General features: G+C 37.6%; 1 protein-coding gene across 1 annotated transcript in view; it reads left to right on the top strand.

Moving 5' to 3' along the window:
* Nucleotides 1-19,862, top strand: part of LOC117383272 (dolichyl-diphosphooligosaccharide--protein glycosyltransferase subunit STT3B-like) — a 57,152-nt gene that overhangs the window by 26,549 nt on the left and 10,741 nt on the right. Inside the window, exons 2-7 of the mRNA XM_033980394.2 lie at nt 4,636-4,744; nt 6,668-6,955; nt 8,542-8,607; nt 10,731-10,830; nt 18,391-18,489; nt 18,852-18,998. Of these exons, the coding sequence (XP_033836285.1) occupies nt 4,636-4,744; nt 6,668-6,955; nt 8,542-8,607; nt 10,731-10,830; nt 18,391-18,489; nt 18,852-18,998 (809 nt within the window). The remainder of the gene's footprint in view (nt 1-4,635; nt 4,745-6,667; nt 6,956-8,541; nt 8,608-10,730; nt 10,831-18,390; nt 18,490-18,851; nt 18,999-19,862) is intronic.

Below are 19,862 nucleotides of genomic sequence, written 5' to 3'. Positions count from 1 at the left end.
GGCTTCTCTTCTACAGTTGGCGACGGCCGGAGAGGATCGCTCTGTGGCCTGTTAAAGGTTGACTCACTTGGCTTTACTTGTTTGGACATTTGCCAGATTTAACTATACCACTGTGGTTCAAATGTAGGACAAAAAGGCAAAGAGTTATTAAAGAAGAAGCACGGATCTGTTTATTGCTGGATTGCTGTAAAATGTCTGTCAGTAATTTATTTGTGGTGTTGATATTAGTCACCCACATTACACAGTCGTGACTGGAAGAGAGCTGCTGCATGTTGACTTAGGCTACATTTAGGTGATGTCATAGTTTATACAGACATTTATCTTGTATATTGGAATTAAAATGTCATATTACGGCTGTAGTAGATTCAAAGTTTGTATGTTTGCTATGGGGTTGCGAAACAATCACTCTGCTATCTCACCATTTCACTATTCGTTTTGGTAACGACTTAGACGCTTTATGGTTTGATCAAAAACATTCCTCACTTACCTTATGGGTTGTGAACATCCTAATTATTCACTGTGATGAGTTTGTAAGCACTTCTTACAACTTCCATAGGCCAGAGCAGAGTTTTGCAGTCACAGTAAAGCTAAAAACAACTAGTATGCTAACCACACAGTACGATCCACAGTAATGCTTTATAATTAGATACAGACAGTACACAGCTGACTTATTTTGACTTAGGACTGGGTGATTTTGCTTGAAAATAAAGTAGTTGATTTTTTTACTGCCAAAATTAGATTTTTCAGTTATCATTATTTTTATTCAAGGCAGCAGATAGTTGTTTGAGTCAGTAAATATTAAAGCACTGAAAGCCTATAGCTCCTCGACCTCCGTATGAATGCTCAAGTGTCCCAGGAGGTTTGCTGTCAAGAGCTTTAGGTTGCTGTCAAAATAAAATGTACGTATTCTCCAGGAGGACTTGTGTACTAAAATATGAACTGTGGATTTTCACTGTTGATCATATGCAGTATGCATCAGTGCCTTAAAACAACATTTTAATTTTTTTCAGAAAGCTTTAGATTTTGTTGAGACTGATTTGCAAAATGATTTTTTTTTTAAGAGATTTATTTCACTTATTTGTTCTTATTTATTAATCTCCCTGTTTAGAGCTGGGTAGTCATAATATGCATTCATTTGACTTTGCTTCTTAATATGACAAGGAGACTCACTGTAATATTGAATCCTGATATTTGTTTTGGTTCAATATGTTGTTAGATCTCGGCGGATTTTACAGTAAGCCCCAAGAGGCGAGCCAATAAAAGGCGACAAAGATTTACAACGTGATCAATCTCCAAGTGAGTTTGATAGTTTTAATCTGTAATGCCAAATGAGTGAATGACACACTCAATAGTTTCTTCAGTCACTTGACCAGCCGCTAAGATGCTAATATTTCCATTGTATAGTTTTACATAGTTTTCTATGGGGAGCTAACTAACTAGCTAACTAGTTAACTAACTAGCTAGCACACACAAAATAATTAAGTCAGGTGGCCCAGCACATAGTTTTCTATTTTTTTATATTAAAGTAACCATTTTAGCATGTCGTGCTCAATGGCAGCATAAACTAAAAGGTAAAAATAAACACTTGTGCTTTAGTGGTTTGAATCTAAACTAGGTACAAATCCCTCCTGACTCTAAACATATTAACTTTAAATTTGAATAACCATCATCCTCACCAGTATAAATCATTATTTAGCAGCCTGAGGAAGAAGATGTTGTACAAAGTACCTGCTCCAAGCTGTCAGATTCAATTTCTGACCAAAGGGATATTCAGTCCCTCAGACTTTGAAGCAAATTCTGATATTTGATTCAGCTTCATTAAAACCTATTCCTGACTGGATACTGCCTTGGCTCTCTCCGCTTCAACTGTAACTCATCCATTCACTATTGTTGTTTCATAGACTTGAATGCAGCCAAAGTACCAGTCACATATTGGCTAAAGCAACGGCAGATTTAATAGAGATTGGAATGTGGCAATATAACCTTTATGACCTTGAATCAGAGAGTTGGTCAGTTAAATTCCCAATCCAGCTAGTTTTCTTGTATCACTGCCGATAATCGACACCAGTATCAGTATCGGTACATCCCTAATCAGGTTCCTACTAAATAATGTGATTCCCTGCTCTTCACTTCTGTCACACTGTCCTGCCTTGTCAATAAAGCCTGTGGACCAAATAACCTTCAAAAAAAGTGCTCCGTGAACTTAATCCTACTGTTAAACCATAAATTGCAATTCTTTTGGCTATGCTTGTTAGAAAAATCACGATTACACATTCATTCAAAATGGTTCAGCCTTAGATGAGATCATGAGATATATCATATCGTGTTCTAAGTTGGCACCCATTTATTTTTGCTGTTCAAAAACTAACTCTCAATTTCTGTTTTAATGATGACAGCTGTTGCACTTGTTCAGTGTGTTTGGACCAGGGATGTGTGCTGCATTAGAAGTGGTTGTGGTCATTATGGTACATGACTAATCAGTTAAAATGAGTTTGTAAGTGTTTTAAATATGTTTGCCATCTGTGGACTATGGAGGAGTTTTCAGAACCGTCTGGATTGCTCACTTAATTTTGAGTTTCTACTTTGGCCTAGATTCTATTAGACACATAAGCATGGGCCAAATGAATTCAGAATTGTCATATTTACTTTCATAGCCAGACTTCAGCAGTCTGTGTGTTATTGTTGTGAAGAAGATTGGACAAAAGCTTTGCGTTAGAACAACACCACATAACTTTTCACAATTGGCACTTGATAATGAGTGTAAGTGGAAAAGTCTTTGTTTAATTCAATGTTTCATGCAAAATGGTAAAAAGTTACTCAATACTTCCTTTGATTTTTTTTGAAGACAATGACAGAATGTTAACACTTACATTAAGAGGGGATATTATGTGAAAATCAACAATTTATCTACCACATTATAATGTTATTCCCTAATCATAAACATGCTTAAAGTAGTTTTGGCATATCTGAGTAATTTTGCAATCTCTCCCAGGCACTAGTCGAACCCTTCTTACAGTCAGCAGTACAATTTTGTCCAATGCTCAGCCCACAAGCCACTGTTACCCATGCTCCAGTGACAATTTTCCATAAATATACAAAAGTGTGATACAAAACAACACAACTTCACAAACTGGATATGATCTGCAGTAACAGAATGAACCTTATTAAACATTGTAATATGTTGTCTTTTGAATATATAATTTTCAATAACAAACAATAAAAGGTAACATGATGATATAAATGCTATGTGGCAACAGTTAATACCCCAAGTGTAATACCCCCTTTTATATAAATACATTTTTAAAAATGCCTGTAAAGTCTGAACAAGAATATACACAGGATGTAACCAGGGCAAAGAGCACTTGCAGCAAAATACTGCACAGCCACATTTGCAGGGAATCACTGTTCTAGTACAGAGCCTCAATCCCTCGCCATCTCCTTGGGGGCCTGAGCTAACCATATGCTGCAAACCCTCATCAAATCTGTATTTATTTCTATGGGGGGCCACTAGTTTGTTGAGCGTCAAAAAATGTGCAGGGGACCAAAAGACTAACTGCTGTGAAGGAGCATAGCTAGCTTGTACAATAGTGAAAGTGTATTTACTACAGGCTGCACATGTTATATTGTTTGTCTTTATAAAATAGGCAGGTATAAACAACTGCAAGAGGCTGCTGAGAGGAAGGGAATGGAAGAGACTAGAGGTGGGTCTCCCCTGTGGATTAGTTGGACGCTCCACTCTTTCAGTAGGACAGCAATCTTGGCCGTTTGTATTCTGATGTTACCTGCCCGTGGGATTGTTGTGCTTGTGTAATACATTACCTGTCTCTGTCAACATTGATGTAGCTGGAACTGTCACCTGCATTACAAAGCCAAGTTTTCTCCATAGGGATGAATGGAAATGCGTGACAATCCTACAACAGTGGGGCCTTGTCTATATTTAGTCCTATGTTGTTTACCTTAGAAATGTTTTGCTATATTGCAGATGGTTCAAATTGTCAATCAGCATTACATTTGTTATGTCTCAACCTCTAAGATTGACATTAAGATATTAGATTGATTTCGTCTTTGCAGAAAATTGAGCTTCACGCCTTGGTTTTTGATATTTGACTCTCTAGACACAGTCAGTGGAACTAATTATCTAAAATAGAAGCTGCCATTTTGAAGTCTTTGACTATCAATTATAATTAACTTTTTAACAAATTTCATGATTGTCGCAGTAGATCCTCTCATTAAATGGGGTTTTTGACTAATTTTGGTAGTTCTTGTGGCTTCAGTAATATTGTGACTTCCTTGTTAATCTCCGTATTATTTTACTTCCAACACTATATATTTGAGTCAGGCAGTGTGGATTGATCTCAAGTTGTCTTGCTGCAGGATTTAAATGTAGCCGGATTATTTTTATGGATTTGTCCTGAGGCTTGATTGTTTTGGATTAGTCATTATTTTAGCTCAAACAAACTCCAGAAAGCTAATACAGTCAAAAGTGCATCTTGCATTGTACAGTTAATATATTTTACTTGCCAAACTTGCGTCAATGTTAGTGATTCTCATTTTCACGTCTCCCTCTAAGCACCAACACAATCTAATTGAAACGGCTTTTGACTGATCGCATTACTGTCTTCTTGTTGTTTTTAGGTTCAACTACAGGTCGACTCACCACCTCACCACCAATGGGTTCTACGAGTTCCTGAACTGGTTTGATGAGAGAGCGTGGTACCCTCTGGGCAGGATTGTGGGAGGCACAGTAAGTCTTTAACTGTGGCCCAGCACAACACCATATAACTGCATTTACCTCTTAGACGAGGCTGTACTCCTGCGAGTGTTTTTCACTTCTGATACAGTTATTCTTTACAACATAACTTCATGGAAAATTGCATTACATTATAATGAGGTTAGCCTGAACACCCCTTGACTTGCTATATTTCACGTTCTATACATAAGTTCTATAGATAAGTTTGTCTGGATGTTGCCAATTGTTATATTACCTAGCAAATCCAGTAGCACTTGGTTGATCAATTGACATGCAAAAATCAATATTTATCAGGGTTATTGAGGAGATATTGTATGTCGTGGTTGATGCAAAGACATTCTCAGTGACAGTTTGTTGGACGGTTAAACTACTCTGCAGGGAACAGTGTGTGAATGAGAAGCATTGAACTGATCTGTCTTTATACCATCCAGAGGACACACATAGAGCGGTCATTTTAACACGTCATTAGACTAGCTCATCTCCAGCGCTTCCCCTCTCCTCTGTACTGCACTATCTCTATGCTGACAGAGGATGATGGACGAGAATTAATGTTGTGGGCTAATCGTCTCTCCAGAGCTCTAGTGGAACCATTAATATCAGTGAACTAAACAGGGGCTTTGAGTACTTTGACTTTGAAGACTCTTTTGTCTTATATGTGAAATAGAAGTATAATGGCTTGTATCTGTTTAACATGCAAAGCTAGATTGGGACTCCATAATGTGTGATAGTGTGGTTTCATATGTGGGTGGTTGTTTTTTAGCCATTCATTAATGCTTTGTGATAAAAATAAACTTGACAATATTGCTAACTATTCTTTACTTTACCTTGCCTCCATTAGTTTTGTCACGATACAAACTCGATTTAGATATTAAGGAACTAGACTTGATTCTCAATACAGATTCAACATTACATAATAGTAGGAGGAACAGAGATTTAGCTTAGCACATACCGATGCTTTGGTATGTGCTAAGCTAAATCTCTGTTCCTCCATGATAAGTGGCTTTATTCCTTGTCCTACATCTTTCTATCTGACTCACTAGAGCCCCAGTGAAGTACTCATCTCCTGTTTTTATTAAATAATAGTACTTTCTGTTATATTGCCATGTGGTCTTATATCTGTGTAATCCTTTAGTTGTCCAGGTTGGCTCCATATTGGTCCATGGGTAAAGTATAAGATCTATGTGCTCTTATACTTGTTCTGATACAGCTCAATATCATTCTAAAGCTATTCAGGAAAGGTTAATTTCTGTTCTGGGAATGTGCTTTTTTAGTATTGATACTGGCTCAAATGAGTATCTAGTTTCGACACTAGTTTTAGTATCTGATTTTCGATACTTTTGACAGCCGTAGACTCCACTGTCTTCTTTACCCACTATTTAGAATCTGCTGTCAGTGTCAATTATATATTAGCATTGTAGTGGTATTTCAAAATAACAGCAACTGAGTGCACAAAATGACTAACAAAAGTGCCATTTCAAATGATGTTATCAAGCAAACTTACACAATATACACTATTTTCTGCAAACCACCAATGCTCAATGTGTTGGCCATTCAGTGATGACTTTATCTTGCTCCCGTGGCAGAGAAAGCTGCAGAGAACAGCGTTTTCATTTGTTCACACTCTGTAAAGCTTGTCAATATTGGCTGTGCGTTTCACTTCATATTAAATATATTCTAGTAGTGAGTGATAGAAGAAATATTAGTATGTTTAGGCCTGTTTGATTTATTACTTGGGTTCAAATGGCTTTCTACACTAGATGGGTCTATAGTATATTTTTTAAATCTAAATTGACTATTGTAAATATGCTAATTTTGATGTACAGTTTGATATTTTTGTGGAATAATGAACTACTTTTACTTTTGTATATTGTTCTTTCATCCTAATCTGAAAACTTCATTTTCTCTGTCTTTCTCCAGGTTTACCCCGGGTTGATGGTGACAGCAGGGCTCATACACTATGTGCTAAATCTCCTTCATATTACAGTCCATATACGGGACGTCTGTGTGTTTTTGGCCCCAGTTTTCAGCGGGCTCACATCCATCTCCACCTTCTTGCTGACCCGAGAGCTGTGGAATCAGGGGGCGGGGCTTCTAGCGGCCTGTTTCATCGCCATCGTCCCGGGATACATCTCCAGATCTGTGGCTGGGTCTTTTGATAACGAGGGCATCGCCATCTTTGCACTGCAGTTTACTTACTATCTATGGGTAGGTTTAGTGGTTTACAGTTATTATTTCACATTCAGTGTGTATATTTTTGTTGAAGGGTAGTCTCTGCATTGCTGAATGAAGATCAAATTAATTTAGATTTTTACTTCAAACGCACTGCGCAAAATGTATATCAGAGATGCATAATTTATTTACTAAAGCTTAGTAAATAAAGCACTCCAATCCAAATATTTTTGTTGCAGTGTTGTAATGAAGTACAGAAATTTAAGCAGCTTATTAGTTCACCAAAAACATTACCAAAAACATTTCCAAAAACTGATGCATGCTGAATATCATACATGAAAACAATTTGACACTAATTAAAAACAGAAAACAAGGATTAGCAGCAAAATTGTAAAATGTAATGAATTTGTCATTTGTTTCCTCTGCTGACTATTACTGAACAGTACCCTCCTAATAGCCATGTCTAAATCCAGACCTCAGTGTTTTTTCTTCTGGATAAATAAAAGATAAAAATAAAATATTTACATTACATTTACATATTTATATTGGATATAGTGTACTGCACATTAAAGCATTGTTTCCATTGGTTTGCTATAGAGTGGATAGGTCTGAAAGTGTTTTCATTGTCTAAAGTGCAAACTGATACATTAGTGTTGAGGTACATTAATGGTCATCGCACTGATTTCAGCCCAGTGCTACTTTGTGCTGCCTTTAAATAGACCCCTCATTCAATACTACTGTTACCAGTGTGTGAGCCGCAATAATACTAGCCCTTTCCTGACATTCATGTGACCTGGGACACCTTAGTGCTAATTTATAAAGTACTTTAGCTGGGAAAAGGTGACTAATGTGTTTGACCTTTGTGCTACTTCACTGGCCACAGGGTTGAATAAAACATGGCAATAAATAGTACTCAGGGAACAAGTCGAGAGATGGTTTATACTTAATTATTCCTGGTCCCTTTGTAGCATCTATAGATAAATAAGATGCATGGTGTTTTGTTATCCTTTGTGGTTTTGCATGTGCACTATATGGGCTAATGTTATTCATTGAGGAGGATAATTCACATTTCTGGTACACAAGTGAGACAACTGAGATTTAAAGCAGCAACAGTCCCAATTATAAAGCTTTCAGTCCCAGGATATATAGAAAAAAGCATAACCTAGTTTTTACTAGTACTAATATTTCCATGGAAAGTATAGTATAGTATAGCAGAAAAGTGACCTTGGAGTATAACTATTACTGTTATTCTTCTAACCAAAAGAGTGCCAGTTTTTTTATTAGTTTTTTACTGATAGTGTAGGTCAGTGTTTCTCAAACTGTCATATACGTACCACCAATCAGCTGGTATTTGGACAGCTCCGATGAGACCGCTCTTCAGTATGTTAGTTCCCCTAATTTAGAGTTTATTTTATCCACTTTCTTGTACTCCTTTGGATAATTTCTTGTTCAGAACTACAGTGACAATGTCCGCTTTTAGACCTGCTTTTGCCCTAGATTAGATCTGGAATAGTCCTTTTGTATAATAATTGTTTATTATTAATATTTAAAGAAAACTAAAATTTTGATTAATTTAATTTTAGTAACCAGGCTAATCAGATTATTTTCTTTTTTCTGTGCAGGTCAAATCAGTGAAGACGGGCTCCATTTTCTGGGCCATTGGATGCTGCCTTTCCTATTTTTACATGGTGCGTTTTTGTTTTTCTGTGCCCTACATTTTTGCCAAAGATCTACCACAGCACAACACACTCTGGCCAAAGAACAAGGGTTGCACAAACATAATAAACTATACATTATACACTTATACAAATACACAAAATCTAATGTATCAATATCCAAATCTCATAGCAGTCTAATTGCACATAGGAAGTTAGGATAGCTGTCTATGGCATTCCCTCATTTTTATATCAGTAGCTCACACATTTTAGCACCAGGAGAGTGCTTACAAATTTTATTTCACAGTACAAATTCAAATATTTGCTGAAGTTAAATATACTTTAACCAAAGCTGTACGAGAAAAATTGATAATTTGGCCAGCCTTGATTCACCCACTGACGGTTCCAGGATGAATCATTGTAAGCCATGACGCCTCCTCGTTGGCAACCCCAGACACTTGGAGACAATAGGCACAAAGCATGCATACTGTGTGTCTTGTGTGAGGACCTCTTTGTGAGATGGAGGTTGGTGGGGCTTGTTGTAAGATAATGCCCCACAGTGCATCCCAAATTGTCGTTGTTTTAGCAGTATGTATAATTTACACAGTACAACCCTGGCTTATTATTGTAAGCTATGAATGCACACATGATTACAGTCAACAATGGGCCAGGGATAGAACTGTTATTTTGAGTTGGATCCAGGAGCGTTTTTATGGACCCTGTATAATATGTATTGATGGGTTATAGCCTATACACACTAACTTTAGACGCTTAAACATTTGGGCACTTCACCTTTGACTTCCACCCATCTCACACAGTGCTGTTCTGTGATTGGTCCACTTTCCGGCCCATTGGCGGCTAGACCCTATCACACCAGTGGGAGTCTGCCACAGTGGACTCTCATGAGTTTGCAAACAGATATTACAGGAATTCATCTTCCTGTGCAAGGTTAGAGTAAAAGATACCCCCTCAAAACACAGGGCATGGCATCATAACATAAATCTCCACGCTTTTCTCCGGCAGCACAAAACTTAATGGCTGTTTGAATATTGCATCTCATAATTGTACAGCTCTCAGGTGGGCTTGTGCTGGTGCCCACTGCCTCATTACAGAGCTGTGTGTTGTGAATAAGTGACAAACCACATGCAACATCCAGCTCCAGCCAACAGGGACCAGCAGGAATTTTACAACGCTGATTATCTCCCCCGCCATAGAAACACTACCAGCTGCAAAATCTCATGATGATCTCAAACCGTAAAAATACAAAGCCACCTTTTGCTTGGATGATGTGAGACGTGTAAGTGGGATCATGATATTGGTTTATAACTATTATATATAACTAGATTATGGATTTGCTCATTGTAATAAGCAATCATTACTGCATAAGTAACATAGGGTTTTGTAGCTGTAAGGTTTAGCAGAATAGAAGAATTGAATTGTTGTCCGTTCATGTGATGGATGAAAAGTGGCGGAGTAGACTACCGGTACATGTCTTTTTGTTTGGAGGAAAATGGGGGTGCCATTTAATACCAAAAAATGTCAGCGAGTCATTTTTCCAATCCTGGGAAGACAGAATGGGCCAATGATCACGCCACAACAAAAGCTGTGTGGTTAGTTGTGTATCAGATCCAGTGGATGAAATTACAACTATGTACAACAGTCTACAACACACTGCAGCTCTTAGTTCAGCCATCATTGAGTATCAAATCATTTACTAACAGAACCAAACTATATACTACTATACTATACTATACTACTACTAAACTATATATAGATAGATAGATAGATAGATAGATAGATAGAGACAGTTTGGATCTCATTGTTTTCTGAATGGGGCCAATATTGTGTATTTGCACTAATTGTAAATGTTTTTTGTTTTTTTATATAGTTACATAACAGAGTGGTAAAGTCAAATATTGAACATCTACAACTCATTAAAGATGCAACAAACTAATTGTTACCAAGTGTTTAATTCAGCATTTGATTATTTATCAAAGCTAAAAAATATTTTATACAAACATTATATGTCACTATAAAATGTATCGTAATTGCGGGGGGAGGTTTGAACTGGTAACTGTTATTATGGGATTGCTTACTCACTGCAGCTTTTTTCCACAAAAGTGGTCTCATTAACAGTTTGTTATGTGTATTTTCAGGTTTCTGCTTGGGGTGGCTATGTTTTCATCATCAACCTGATCCCGCTCCATGTGTTTGTGCTGCTGCTGATGCAGAGGTTCAGCCGCAGAGTGTACATAGGTAAGGCACAGTGCTCTCCCACGCTTAAATGTACAAACATGAATATTTGATGTTAACATTAATTCTGAGGCATAAAAGGAGGACTTTGGAGGTCCACAATGATGCTCATTTCACATTCAAATGCAGCTCCCTGGAAGTGAAGGGCCACAACAGAGGGCAGAACAACTCTTTAGTCAGCAGTTATGGGTTTCTCTGATATATTTTTTACATTTTATGTTATTTGTTTTATGGAGATGATGGAATAAAACTAAATGATTATAAAAGCCTTGTTAATGTCTGGGCATGACTACATTTTGAATACACAAAAAGAATATTGTTAACAGTTGCCTGTTAATGTTTTAGTAACTGTTAACAGTGAATTGTTGAAAATCAAAGCTTCAAGCTTTTTTATTAAACCAAATACATTTAAGCATCCTTTTTGCTGCTTCAAATTTAGTTGTTAAAGTATGTCACTTTTTGGCTGTAAAAATGCCCTTTTTTATATTTTGTTTTTTTATTGCCTTGAAAAACTTCCTTACTCGGTGGCCTTGCATTTCCACAAACCTGGCCTGGAGATGGTCCTCCTCCTATAATCTTCCACAGTATGACATAAAACTTATCTGTTGCCATGAAGAATGTTCTGAAATCTGGTTTATGGTATCTTTCCATGGAATCATGCAGGCGATGTATCACATCCAGTGTTGCTCTAAGTGTTCTTATTAGTTGTAGGATCTTAACAGATTGACCCAAGTAAGAGCCATTTTAACACTGAATGTATTTTCTGACACTGACATCATTTCACAAGTTGTCTTAGAGGGGAACAAGTGATGACACATATTGAAGCTGTTGTATCTGAAATTTTGGACAAAGTCGAAAGTAGGAAGAATTCACTTTGAATCATTTGTCCTATCTATAACCATCCATTATGTGCTCAATGTGACATCTGCACATGTTAGCCAGAGAGTACAATTGGGCTACACAATGACAGACTAAAAGGGAATTTGAGAAAAAGCAGATGGAAAACCTAGAAGCAGAAAAGATTAAAGCTGTCGTCCTTCAAAGAGCTTGGCTTTCACATATTCTGTAGCGCTCCACTCATGAAGTCTAGACTCAGGGCCAATGCTGCAACACCTCACCATGTTTCTCGTACCAGCCAGCGGGCCACAGCAGGGTCCCACAATGCAGACATTTAAGAAAGTTCTGTCTTTTAAGTGTAGTTACAGTCAAAATACTTTTCTTTCTGTCTAAGTTGTATAAGTTGTGGTGCTGTCCTGCCATTTCACAAGGTCCAATCTGTATATCACAGCACTGATTGTTTCATACAGAGCTTGACTTTAGTTATGTGATGCAACATTTTGGATTTTATTTCCATTGAACCAATGTGGATGTGAGTCTTTGACCATTGGAGACTGACATATTTCCTGATGGAGCCTGAGATTTGTCTTCTTAAACGTCTTACTAGTCTAGCACTTAACTTTTCATTCAACCTTAAAATATAAACCTCAGAACCATGACATATATTCAGCCACCATGCTTGCTTGTTCATGATGCTTGAAATTGCCCCAAAATCAAACCCACAACCTACATTTTGGGAGTCACCTCCAGCTTTGCACTCCACACAATGCAGCCAGTAATAGATGGCAATGACATTACTTGTTCACTCTTGAATATGAAAAAAATACGTTGTATAGGAATAAGAAAAAATCCCTTGTATATAGGCCACATTTTGAAGTGCGATATATTGTTCAAGTAAATATAGACAATAATGGATAATACTGAAACTTAACAATAAAGCAGAATTATGTCCAAAAAAGTATTTTAAATGTACAATATTATTTTTATAAAGGCATGAGCTGCTATAAATAACAGAATGAAACACTTGAGTAATTAGTTTGTATGTGTAATCCCTCAGTCGTCCAGGTCCGATCCATAAAAGTAAATCTGTCAACTGGACAAAAAGTTATTGGAGTGAAGACGTTTCGCTGCTCATCCAAACCACTTCAGTTCTGGTCAGATTGCTGATGGACACTGCCTTATATCTATCTGAAGGGAAGAGCTGACTACACTAAAACTCTAAATAGCTATTGTTTACAGTTTCTGTATATAGGCTAGGTCTATTGAGCTACCCTAAGTAAGAATGGGACAATATAAAAATTTAGACTCACGATTATTGTGACCAAAATAAGTGCGAGTAACGATATTATCACGATAATTATTAAACCAAGGCAGTATAATGTCCTCATATGTGGACGCCAGGACCTTGTAGAGAAAAAAATGTATTGTCGCCTAGACAACCCAAAATGTGTTGTCCACATATGTGGACACCAGGTCCTAGGAGGTTACAGGTATTCAGATTAATTTGTGATTGTTGTAAAACCATGTGCCGCTGCAAGCAAGCTGTGCAATCAGCTGTGCAAAATGCTGTTCAGCTAGTGCTAACCTAGCAATGGAAAAATTGACACAAACACGTATTCATACAAATCCAAACTAACACAAACTACATTCAGTAGTTTATTTCACATGGTATGTTACTTGCGATGGATATTTTCCTCTCAAGTTTGTCAAACAATGCAGGATGGTTGTCTCGTAAATGTGTGTGTAAGTTGCTGGTGTTTGCCCTTGGAGCCATATCTATTTTTCCGCAGGCTCTGCAGATTGGTTGCTCATCTTGTTCATCTTGTTTTTCAAATCCATTATAATTCCACACATGAGACTTCACCTTTTTGAGTGTGCGCTAGATCCACTGCCTGCCTAGTCATGATGCTGACTGACGGTGGTGAAGAACCATCCCCAAATCAGAATAGGCACAGAGGCTAACAAGTTTCATTGCTATGACAGAGGGCCGCCTTGTGGGCAAACACCAGAACTAACATCTAAACATTGTATTGAAGCCCGAAACATGAGGTAGTCTGGTGCTGTAAAGGCGATTATAATCGTGTGCGATGATCATGATTATTAACAAATGCCACAAACAATTAACTGCGGGCCTTTCTGTGCACTGTGCCTGAGACCTGCGTAGCATAATGTCATGGGCCTCCTGGCTAGCTCTGTTGTTTTTTGTTTCCTTTGTTTGCTTTGGGTCTGAGGATGGAGTTATGAATACAAAATAGATGATGTATGTACATTACTTTGTTTATGGCTCGGGATTTTGTACTTTGGGTGAACCAAGTCTCAGGCACCGTGCGCACTTAGGCTAGCCTACATACAGAAACTGTAAGCAATAGCTGTTTACAGTTTCAGTGTAGTTAGCTCCTCCCTTCAGGTAGATATAAGGCAGTGTCCACCAGCAATCTGACCAGAACTGAAGGAGCGGCTTGGATGAGCAGTGGAATCTCTTCACTCCTGCAACTTTTTATCCAGTTGACAGATTTAATTTAGGCTTTTATTAATTAGTTTGTATCTGTAATGAGTCATAAAAGTTCATAGTCAACCTTCTACAGCTCAAATCTCATCATAGTACAGAAAAATAACCAAAGTCTTCCCACTTGTACAAAAAAACTCCCCACGATGAGTATTGACCTCCAAAAATTATTGTTCCATTTATCATGTGTTGAATGATAAGTCCATATGGTTATTGTCGTAACGGGCCTACCCGTATGATGTAGGGATCATCTTGTTGGCAAAAGTCAGTATGTAATAGTCAGGTATAGAGGAGCTGTGTGAGGAAGTCTGTGAAGTCTTGTATCAAAGAGTGTGCGGTATCTAAACCTGCTCCTGCTCCAGTCTAAAGCAGCGGAAAAAGAGAGTCCTGAATAACACTATCGGCTACATGAATAATTTAGCACGCGCTGCTCTTCCCCTGTGCTCTCTCATTCACCTTGGTCTCTCCTGAACACCTGGGCAGACATACTGACTCCATACACCTTTACAGAAATAGAGGGGATTTGCATTTTGGAGGGTTACTGTACTTCAAATAAGCAACCAGAAATTCCATGTACCGGTAATTGCAAGTCTTGGGATTTATTAGTTTTGGATATTGTCTTTGTTGCCTGTTTTAGCTCTGGTTAAATTCTGGTTCTGGAGTCCTCTATAATATTTTGGTCATGTCTGACTTAATTGTATTATTCCCAGGCTCTCTCAGTTCATTCACATCATTGAGTATGTATGAAGCAGGTGTATTATTGTGACGCCTGCCGGGAACCATCTTCTCTGCACTGCCTCCTCTGTTACGGGATGGTCCTGTCATTCTGCCAGCTCAAAACTCATTAGGCTTGACATCAGACAGTTCTCACAAGGACGCACGTCAGACTTTGACTTTGAGGTTTGCAGCCCCTGTAAGGCAGGCCTATTGTAACACTGTTGTATGATTTTTATGGTCCTTAGTTATTGAAGTACTATATGTTACAATGTATGCACTTAAAGTTTTAAAGAATATTAAAGATGTACTATAATGACTCTTGTGGTGGTGGGTGCACCACAACCTTGTTTCCATGAAGATGTTAAATTGACTGGAATGTTCCACAGTAGAATATTAAACTTGTATATCTTACATTTATTCAATTATAAACAGTTCATTAACCCTCAATTTTGTAGATAACACTCTGCTGCCGAACCACTGCTACTACTTGTTTTATTGAGGGACACAAGTCAATAATGTGGCCAGACTTTTTGGAGCCAGGCTATGAAAATCCCTCATATTCTTTGATCCATTATTTAGACTATCCTTTCTCTCCTACCACTCTGTTGTAACTGGCTTTTTATATTTAGAAATTAAATACAGCCTTATCATTACATTCCAATTTGGGATGCTTACAAACATGTATTAACTTGTCTTTTGTGAAATTAAGTGATATTTCATTGTTGTACACTAGAGTTAGCGGCTTACGGATAGCTAAAGACATTCTAACCTTGGTTCTTTCAAATGTGAATAAAACCACATGCACTTTCTGGTTTAAAAAGTTACCCTTGAATACACAAATTGAAAATAAAATTAAAATAAAATGTAGATGAAACAGTACAAACGGCATGGCAAGACTTTCCACACATGATTTAGACCAGACGTATCCAAACTATGACCCGGGGGCCAAATGTGGCCCTCAGACCAATTTTTATTGGCCCTCAGACCTTCAGTTGAACTGGCCCAATTGATCATAATCAGTACTTTTTAAGGCAAATTTGAGTAATCCTACCAATATAACCTAAATTACATCAATTGTGTCATCATACAGACCTAATATTAATATTTTAAGCCTTACTTAAATATTCTGTGGCCCTCCGTGTCAAATAGTTTTCAAGATGTGGCCCTTGGTGAAAAAAGTTTGGGCACCCCTGATTTAGATGAATATTAACACATCATGTCCCCAGTAATGGCAGCAGCACAGACAAGTGTGAAAAATTGGTGTTTTGCCCAAATCTATGTTCCCATTAGAGTTTTCATACTGTTGTTTGGTAAGGCTTCAAATGATTTGGGCACAGACACAGATAAATACTGAGTGTTGGAGTGACTTTAGAAGAATGATTGGTTCTATTAATCTTGCAATTTCTCTTGAACAAGATCCCCAAGGAACACAAAAGCCTTAAAATTATGTTTTGTATTTGTAGTTTTAGAATTCTGTGATTTGGTTGGAAGTATATTTTTTCCATTACTATTGTAGTGTCGTCTTACCAGATTTTATTTGAGATTGGCTTCTAAATGTGCACTATGTAACCTTCTAGTGTACATTTGTCAAACTCAAGGGTATCACTGTCATTTTAAAATGAGTCTATGTTGCTTTAATGTGTTCTTTGACCCTAATGAGATTTTCCCAACAAGTGGAAGTGAGAAATATTTACAAATAATGATTCCAAAATGTCCTGTAAGAGGAAAATTGTAGGCATGGAAGGCAGTTGCAAGAAAACTGGAAAGGCGAATACAAGTTTGTGCTTCAAGGAGAAAAACCTGTATGTTTTTTGTGTTATGAGGGAGTGTCTGTTGTCACAGAGTACAATCTACATCGGCATTTTGACACCAAACACGAAGCCAAGTATGCAAAAGTTACCCTTCAAGAAAAACAAGAAACTGTCCAAGAATTAAAAGGCAAACTGCAATCAGAGCAGAGTATTTTTGCATTAAAAAAAAAAAAAAACATGCGGCAGTGAAACTAGCTTTATTGTGGTTGAATCTGTTTCAGAGGGTGCATTTTTGAAGCAGTGGTGAAAGCCTGTGAGCAGGTGTGCCCCAACCAGATACAGACTTTTAAAAATGTCAGTTTATCAGGAGATACAGTTACAGACATGTAATATTTGTAACTTCAATAAGTGATAAGTACAGAAACAATTAATAGGTTAAAAAGTAGTTAGTTATTTTACATTACATTTGGTTACATTTAGTTACATTTATACTGCCTTACAGCTACGTCTGGCCTTTCGATGGCAACCATTTTGCTGATGTGGCCCTCAGTGAAAATGAGTTTGACTTCTAGTGGATAACCACGTTCTGCTTATCTCACATGTGCATTTTCAGCAATGAAAACATCTATTATTGAATGAGTGCAAAATAAATATGTTTCAGCGATTACATCTCCAAGGAGATGAGCAGGTGGCACACTCCACCATAAAACTTGCATAGTGCTCCTTACAAATTTGTTAGAAGCTCTTATACCATTGCTGTATTTTAATGGGCATGTGAGAAAGCAAAAAAAACATCTAAGGTGCAACATTTTTGATCAGTGACTTTAAGATTAGGTATGATTTTAGTGAATTTGTTTGAGATTTCTGATTTCTGATTAATCAATTTTCACTAAAGGATACTAAAGGAAAAAAAAAACTATAAATGAACCTTTTATGATGAGGTCATCCTATGTGCTTATTATGATATCTTTACCCTACCACACCACAAAACCTGCTAATGAGCAATAGACATTTTGCCTTCATTCAAGCTCAAATATATTTTGTGATGTCATCTGAAACCCAACAGTTCCATCGCTGTTTACAAAGCATAGAAATATCTGGTGTTTGAGAACATAGCCATATCTTTCCCTTCGGTCTCCTTCCATCCAATCTCAGTGTGTTATTTGCTGCTCATTAACTGGTGAACCTCCGCAGCCATGAATCCTGCTGTGAACGCTGGGGAAAGACATGCTTGGTCTTTTTTGGTGCCAACTCATCAAACCAATGAAGTGAAAATGTAGCTCGCGGTGCCAGGTTTTGTACGCCTTTATTTCCCAGGCTTGTCTCTGTGCTTTCTAATGAGGCTGCAGCTTCACTACTGTGATTGGCTGCTGTGCTACTACCACTATTGGACTCCTAAAGCTGTGTTAGCGAGGCTTTGTGTATCTGTTTTTTCCCCCTAATAACCCTTATGAACTTGTTCGAAGCGGTTGTCAAATCAAGTTGGGGTCTTTGCTGTGAGCTAGTCGTTTTCAGACTGGAGTGTGTAAATGATTTGAACTGTGAAGCTTTGACTGTCAATCCTTATTTCAGCACAAATGGTATTATCAGCTTGTATAAAGCTACAAGGACAGTAAAAGTTGTACTGTGGGAGTTTTTGCTGTTTTGTCCTCTTCCGTGAAAGCTTTAGCAGGGCATGACGACCTAATTTTCACATTTATTCAATGTTTGACCTAAATTGTTTTGTAACCTATTTTGTTCTGTCTCTTGCAGCATACAGCACCTTCTACATCATTGGCTTGGTCCTCTCCATGCAAATCCCCTTTGTGGGATTTCAACCAATCAGGACCAGCGAACACATGGCTGCTGCAGGTCAGAAAACTGTCACCTTGAATTTTAGGGAAACAAAGTAATTCTCAACTGACCAGCCCAAATGTGGTGCAGTAGCATGTTCTTTACAAGCTGTGTTTTGAATTTTAGATGTATTCCACATGACCATTTGAAATCCCTAAATATATAAGTATAGAGTAAAGAATGTTTATGTAAACAGTACTTTTAATATTAATATGAATTCCTTCCATTCTGATTAAGGCTGGTTTTAGATCTAGTGGTAATTTTAAAGCCAAATATTATCTTTGATTGTACTACAGCATTTCCAGACATACATACTGCCCTTGAAAACATAATTATAACTCCTCCTAAAGCCTATTCTGTTTTTGTGTTGTGTGTTGCAGGTGTATTTGTGCTGTTGCAGGTCTACGCTTTCCTCCAGTATCTGAAGGATAGGCTGACACGGCAGGAGTTTCAGACACTCTTCTTCCTCGGAGTTGCTCTGGCTGCTGGAGTTGTGTTCCTCTCGGTTATATACTTGACTTACACAGGTACACGTTTATATTGTTTTATATGAGCAAAACATGATTGAGATGACCTAATTCATCCCGGCTGAGAGGGTTATTGACTTGATTAGCAAGTGTAAAAAAGCAGACAACATTGGAGCCCATTGAAAAGCCTGTTTAAAAAAAAAAGTCTACGTTGTCTTATAGATTATAAACGTAACATGGAAAGAAGGTACGTAACATATATGAACGCTGATGTATGAACTCTACATCAATGGGACCTAGTTTAACTTGCTGTTCACTTAATTTAGCTTGATTGAAATCTATCAAATAGTTTTTTGTTTACTAAACTTTGTCTGTTCTTGGCTTTGAGTTTCACACAGTCCACACAAGCAGCTTTTAAAAGGAATAAACACAAAACAATGGACATTACATTCGGTTTATGAGAAAGCTTTTAAGATGGTGGTGCAATAAGCTGGGAATTGATGCTGCTTTACTTAAATGGAGGCTGCGGAGGGACAATTGTGTTATGATGCAAAATACATTTGTCTAGTAGACACAGACAGCCATACTTACTGATGATGGCATTTTAATACTGGAGGGTTTGGATTGTCCCATATTGAGCTATACCGGAGCCAGGGGAATGGAGAAGTGTACAGCCAGGAAACAAAGGAAAAGATTGTGGGCTTTTACTCTCATACTATAGTTCCTTTTGTTTAAAATCTATGTTTACCCTGTTGTCTGGTTAGTAACCATAAATCCACTGGTACCACAATAGTTCTATAGATGGACACTAAGTAGGTCCCCTTATTGGTCTGAAATTTTCATTTGGTGCCCCAACAACAAGACTTCACTCTATTCAAATTGATATATAAATGTATTTCCTCATAATTGCACTATATCATGATA

This window comes from Periophthalmus magnuspinnatus, chromosome 16 (genome assembly GCF_009829125.3).
Source record: "Periophthalmus magnuspinnatus isolate fPerMag1 chromosome 16, fPerMag1.2.pri, whole genome shotgun sequence".
NCBI lineage: Eukaryota > Metazoa > Chordata > Actinopteri > Gobiiformes > Gobiidae > Periophthalmus > Periophthalmus magnuspinnatus.
The sequence above is the reverse complement of the archived record's forward strand: the minus strand, read 5'-3'. Positions and strand labels throughout refer to the sequence as shown.